This window comes from Grammomys surdaster, unplaced genomic scaffold (genome assembly GCF_004785775.1).
Source record: "Grammomys surdaster isolate TR1022 unplaced genomic scaffold, NIH_TR_1.0 165, whole genome shotgun sequence".
Lineage (NCBI taxonomy): Eukaryota > Metazoa > Chordata > Mammalia > Rodentia > Muridae > Grammomys > Grammomys surdaster.
Window position 1 is genome coordinate 2,541,914 of NW_021604613.1, and position 6,904 is coordinate 2,548,817.

General features: G+C 42.4%; 1 protein-coding gene across 1 annotated transcript in view; it reads left to right on the forward strand.

Moving 5' to 3' along the window:
* The window catches only part of Mfsd6 (major facilitator superfamily domain containing 6), a 64,928-nt gene extending 59,708 nt beyond the window's left edge, over nucleotides 1–5,220 (forward strand). Inside the window, exons 6-7 of the mRNA XM_028765571.1 lie at nucleotides 536–816; nucleotides 3,027–5,220. Coding sequence (XP_028621404.1) covers nucleotides 536–816; nucleotides 3,027–3,230 — 485 coding nt within the window. The 3' untranslated portion in view covers nucleotides 3,231–5,220. The remainder of the gene's footprint in view (nucleotides 1–535; nucleotides 817–3,026) is intronic.
* The last annotated feature ends 1,684 nt before the right edge of the window (nucleotides 5,221–6,904 follow it).

Here is a 6,904-nt window from a genome sequence, read left to right on the forward strand (position 1 = left end):
ATAGATAGATAGATAGATAGATAGATAGATAGATAGATAGATAGATAGATAGATAGATAGTTTTTTAAACATCTTAGTTATAAGCCTAGTCTTTAACATCTGAAACATCTCTCTCTAGTCCTGATTTAAAAAAAAAATTAAAGGAAAGAGGTTTTATCAAATGTAATGTGTAGATGACATTAGTCAGGTGATATAAACTTTTGGTGAAAAGCATCAACCAATAGAAGGGACATGTTCTGGTGACTCTGTGCCAGCACAGAGCTAGTCATCTTGGACTCTCAGTCCTTCCAGTATTCCTGCTCTTGGGCCCGAGGTGCTCTTGTAAGAGAGAACACTGCTTGTTCCAGAACCTCAGAGGAATGTCTCAATCTCACTGGGCAGCATGGGACAAATGCCAGTGGTGGTTCTTCTCAGTCTCTGGCCGGGAGTATGGGGTTCTAGGGTGCACTACCACATCAGGACTGTCTTCTCCTTCACCTTTGCTTTAAACATGTAGAAAACTTGAAAGTCACTTTAACATTATTTTTCTCTCTAGACAAGACAATGTTGGCAGAAAGGATTCCTGTTCCCTCTAGTCCCGTTCCCATAGCAACCATCGATCTGGTACAGCAACAGACAGAAGATGTCATGCCACGTATTGAGGCCAGACTTCCGCCCAAAAAAACCAAGCACCAGGAAGAGCAGGAAGATGTGAACAAACCGGCCTGGGGGGTCAGCTCTTCTCCTTGGGTGACCTTTGTCTATGCGCTCTACCAAGTTAAAGAGCTGATGCGACTGACAAGAGACAGCCGTGCTTCTGAGATACAACCTTTACAGGTAACCCTCTGCTGGGCTAGCCTACAGCACTGTTACTCTCTCCTTGTTCATCAAAACACCTGGGAAACAGAAAACCAGGCATGTAAGCAAAGGATTTCAGTGGTCTGGGATCACTCTGTCACAGGAGTGTTTACCAGGTAGCATGGGAGGAGAGTGTGCTTTATGGAGCTCAGAAAGGCTTCACAAAGGAAAAATTTTTAAAAAAAATTAAATCTATCCCAGCTTTGCATACTTCTCTTATGGTTTAGTGGTAGAAAATATAATTTGCAGCCAGAATATACAGCTCTTGCTTTCAGAAACTGTGCTTACTAATTTCAATAATTCAGGATTCTAGGAGGACCATTACACATACTCAGAATGCAGTAAACAGCTGCTAAATCAACCCATTAATCTATGCCTCATACGGCTCTGTCTGACACACTACTCAGTAAAGTGTGGTTCTGAGAGGCCTCACTTGGAGGTAAAGGCATGTTCTTTTTTGTTCCCAAAGGCTTTCCTAAAAATCAAAGGGTACTGATAAAATCAGCAACTATATAAATAAAGTTGTACCCTCACTTTGGAAAAGGAATGTGCCTTCTGTGAACAGCTGGGTCAAAGTCACAACTCTACTCCCTTGTTAGACTAATCTTTCCATTTTCATGATAAGTAATGTCAGCCCTATATCTACAGTAGCTTGAAAGGACCCAGAGGAGGGCAGGCAAGATGGCTCAGTTGATAAATAAACCTGTCACCAAGCTTGATGACCTGAGTTTCATCCCTGGAATCCAATAGTTGAAAGATAAAACCAACTCCCACAAATTGTCCTCTTACTTCTATACATACTACATGGCACACTTATACTCACAATAAAACAGAGAACAAACAAATAAATGCCATTTTAAAAAGGGGACTCAAAAGAAAAATAAGAATAAAGAGTAATTTCTTTTTAAAAAATTTGACAAACTACTGGTGATTGCAGAGATGGCCCAACAGTTGTCTGCTACCATTGCTAAGGACCTGAGTTTGGTTCCCAGCATCCAAGACATACCCAGCATCACAGTGGCATGTACCTCAATCTCCAGAGGATCTAATGGCACTCATGTGCAGGTACCCATCCACCAACATGCATGCATACACATAATTCAAAATAAAAACAAAGCTTCATTTAAAAAAAAGCAAGCTTGTCAAACTACCATAATTAATCTTGGCTTTATAAACTACCTGTAAAGTCTTTGCATAGTTTTACTGAACTGACACTTCACTGATAGCCTGCCACTCTGCATAATCCACCCTACTCATTCATTGAGCCAGGACTGGACATGAGACAGGAGCACTCAGAGGCTTCTGTATCTTAAAGCAGGGAAAGGATGCCCTGCTACCCAGGAGAGGCAATGCTTTCAGTACTCTGAATTCATCCTCATTTTTAAAGATGCCCAGTAGCGTGTGCAGCATTAAATTTGCTTTTCTTCCCCTATGGTGTGAGTTAAAATTAGTAATAGCTAACAGGTATAATATAGTATTGTTGTAATTACATTTCAGAATCAGAGGAGTGAAAGAAGAAATTCAATTACAGGAAATAAAAATGAACATCAATTCAGAAGAAAAAAAGTTCCAAAATCATGTTCCCTGATTTGTACAACTGATGTGGCATTTTACTAATGGTGTGTTCTCAGGTCACTCCGAATTGGCTTCACGGACCTCGTGTGCATCCCTGCTCTGTCTTGCTTAACTATTAGTACTCATTTTGAAATCCCGTATGTGCATCAGGACTCTATCACAGCCATGCTTTGCCTAGATATCTTGAGGCTGAGGGCCCTTGTTTACTGTTACAGTGTCTCCTGGCTCTTGAATATTGTGGTCTTGCTAATGGCTTGCATTCATGTGTCCCATGGCTCTTGCCCAGTGAGGTGACTTGCCACAGGGCTGGGGTACTCAGTAAGTATTTTCAATGTATATGTAAATGTAAAGTTGTTTGCCTAGCAGTGACAAGAACACAGATAAAAATGTTCCCTTAGCCATAGGTATGTGTGCTTATAGTATTTGTGTTTTTCATGCGGCTCTGGCAGTTGCACATAGGAAAGGAGATGAAAGGTAAGATGTCTATCCTATTCCTTTACGCGCTGGTCCCTGAAGTGGTCTCTTTGAGAGATCACCACACATTTGCTGTGTGAAAATATGTATAGTGGTTGATTTTCTCTCAAACACCATGGAACATCTGTTTTTCCTTCCAGGGGACCAGTGAGAATCGGGAAGTCTCTCCAGCTGGTGGAGCCCAGCGTGGCCCACGTGAAACTCACTCTGACTCACCTAGAAACCAGCCATCCCCTGACACAGCAGCATCTCAAATGCAGTCCAGCCCTGCTCACCCCAGTGCTACCCCACATGGACAGGAGAGTGGAGAGCAGCAGGCTCAGCCCACTGTGGGAGAACACTGAGGTCATCTCATACCCTGCATGGCACTAGGCACCTCAGCCAGGACAGAGGGCAAGGCCCCAACCCTGACCACGCCTCTGAAGGGGAGCACCACAATGCATATGCTTCTAAATATCTAAACTCATTACTGTGGAACAACACACACACACACACACACACACACACGCACACACACATGCGCACACACATACACGCATAGACACAGGCACATGTGAGTACATGTTGGCAAGAAAATGGAAACCTCCACAGTCCTATAGAGACACAGAACAATGTTGAGAAGGAGCCCCTGCTCTTGGTTAGTTAGGTCTGATCTAACTTCTCCACCAAGGTGGAAGGGTGAGAAGCAGAGCTCACACCAAGTTGGGTGAATGAAAGGGCCTCAAGGTGAACAAGGACTTCATCTCCCTCTTCTGATTATTTATTCTAAATATTGGGTTCTTAGTGTAAAGCGAGGAGAAAAAGTATAGCTATAGTTTTATTTGTCTTGAAGAAAAACATTTTAAAAATTACAAGACATACTGAAAAGGGAACCAGATGGAAGCCAGTAGAACATGCGCTGTGTTGTTTAGAAAAGTTCAGAGTTTCACTGACTTTGCACACGTCTACCGAATCTATTTTTATATGCATATAGTATACAGTGAGCATAGTTCTTTGGGAAGCAGAGCTGCTACTGACTACCGCATACTGAGTTGAGTTTAAAACGTCTTTGTTGCAATGGGCTGAGAACGAGCACAAGTGAGAGAATATTTCAAAGAATTCAACCAACTCAGTATCGTAAGACATGACAGACAAGGCTTTACTAAGCAGACCCTTCTGGAGGGTAGTTTACAGTGGCTTGTGCTCTAATTAGCTAATGGAATAAAAAGACTAACTCACTGGAGTCCTAAGCAGTAAGCTAAAGAGTACTATTTACAAAAAGCAGAAGATTTAAGTGCCTGGAGGAGGGACATAGTGTCTAAAAGTTACATAGTAGGTCTGTTTTGTTTGTGGAGGAGTAAGTAGGAAGCCAAGAATGGGAATTCTGGGAATAAGAATGACTTTCTAAAGACTTAAGACATAAATCTTAGCATATTCTTCTCTCTGAAACCATAGTCATACACTGAAAGCCTTTGGGTTTGGGCTACAAACTACACCAGTTTCCACCACAGATAGAGGAGGTCTGGGTGACTGCATGTAGAGCAAGCTCCCAGAAGGAAGCAGCGTGTATAAGAAGCCTGGGGATGCCTGTGGAAGGGGGATGCTGATGCAGCTGAATGAGCATCAGTCATATAGTGGATGAAGTCGAGAATAGTTCGAAACGGAAGCTCACCCTAGCCTGTAACCTAGGAGACAGGACCAGCTGTACAGTGAAGGCTTCTGCGTGACAGTTCTGCCTGCCCCTGTATCTGGAGGAAACATTCTACACCTGGATGTCTAGCTTCATTACAAAACACAGCTTGGAATGATGGGAACAATGAAGCAAATGGTTACTCTTGCACTTGAACACTACTGTACTGTCAATCCCCATGGCTCATTTAAGTGACCTTTAAAATCAGATGTATTTATTACGCTTGTGTAATTACAGAAATGAAGTGGGAGACAGGCTGAGCCCACCTATGAATGTACAGTGTGTAGATTTTGAAACTGACTAGAGAAGTCAGAACATTGTATCTTGTGTTTACAATTCTGGTTGATTTCTTTGAAAAGCTGCTGTTTTTGGAGATGCACAGTGGATGTATTGAAATAAAAAGTAAATACCATTTTTAAATATTTCTTAAATGAAAAACACGTGACCAAACAAGAGAAAATCTCTGCTCTGTAATGAATGACACCAAATTCAACATGCCTTCGTTACAAAATGTTTACTGTGAGCGTCGATCCACCAATGCAGTAATTTCTAGCCTTTTGAGCTGACACCTTCACGAGTTTGTGGACTCTGTGACTTTTTCTTCCTGTCCTTACAGTGCCATATGTCACTTAAAAAATATTAAAGTGAATTCCAATTAAACTTGATTTGAGAATTTCATAACCTCTCTTGGGATCCTTGGAAATCCTCAGGGATATCAAAGCTGAGGCTAGTAATCACTACCATCGAGACCTGTCCTGTCCCCTCTGCCTGCAGGGACAGTGTGTTACCCTAGAGTTCTGTGTGGACTCAAGTTGGCTCGCTGCTAATAACTGGACTATTCTTAAAACCCTAAGCAGAGTAACAGTACATTCCAAAGGCCAGCAACCTAAAGAGCCAGAGTACAGAGGACAGTGTTACTTTATCATCCCTGTGACCTCATGGTGGCAGGGAGCAGGCAGGTGGCTAGCACTCCCAGGGATTTGCAGCTTGCTCATGGGACCCCTAAGCACTATGCCTCTCAGCACATCAGTTAAGTAGAGCAGCTGTAAAAAGGGGTGCTCATCTGTGGTGAGATCATGTCTTTAAAAAGCCCTACCTGGTATAGCTAACCTTCCTCATTTAAAATATGAGGATTCTGACATCCCTCAGTGCATAGAGACAAGACACAAGCTACCCGTGAAATGCTAAACCACTCATGTACTGTTTATGCAAAGCTTAAAAAACTCCCTGATGCAGAACTTCTAAACCAATGGGCATCTAGGGAAGTGATGCTTAGATGAGGACAGGATTCAGGGGTGAAAGAAAGGAAAGGTTTTTTCAAATCAAAAATCACATAGCTTATGCAGGGCCAGCTGTGGCTTACAAAAGGGACAACTTGCTGCTGTCAGGGAAAATGTGAGCTAGCCCAGGTGATCATCTTACCTGATTCCCATCTGCTCTGGGCCGATAACACATTTGCCCTATTGCGGCTTGAGATTAGACCCAGATTTAACATGGCAGCTTGGAGACCTCATAGTGCTAGGGTCAAGAATGTGGGCTGGGGGCCAGAAGTTTGTCTGGACTCAAGTGTCAGCTCTGTCAGTCACAGTTGATATGGGCCTGAGGCCTCCTGTGTAAAACTGAGGTTTCAGTGAGAGACTTGATAGTACAGACCCAGGGAAATATGTCTTTTGGGATAGTCTGCTGGTCATGAGTCGCAGTGTCTTTATCTTCTGCCAGCTGTGAAACACTGAACAGACAGCACATTGGCTAGTGGGAGACAGGTCTAGAGAATGAAAGTCAGGCATGAGTCAGAGGCTAAACGGGCACCTCATCTATCCATGCTGTGTCACCCAGTTGGGTGTCTGTGAAGGTAGCTCACTCACAGGGTCATCTGAAGACACCTGTGTGCTGCAGGCTTCATCAAATAAGCATCCATGTTATCTGTGTGTAGGATTCCACTTCCAGGGAGACAGAAAAGCCAATCCAAAACCTACAGGTTTAATTGTGAAGAATCACCAAATAGAGGATAATGTAAGATCCTATTTGGTTGTTATTTATCAACATCACCTCTGGATCTTAAAGTGTGTGTGTGTGTGTGTGTGTGTGTGTGTGTGTGTTCACAAATACTGATGCAATCCATCAGATATTCCAAAATCTGTAATCTCTTAAATTTCCAGATATTTTAAAAAGATATAAATTCAAATATTTTCCTGTCACATGGACACTCCTCTATAATTCATCCCTGAGTATTATTGGCAAACTATATAACTAATTCACGAAGTGTCTTTGTGCTTGTAAACTTTGTTTAAAACTCTTTAGAAATAACATTCGAATGATAGGATTTTTAAACATTTAAGTATGGCCACC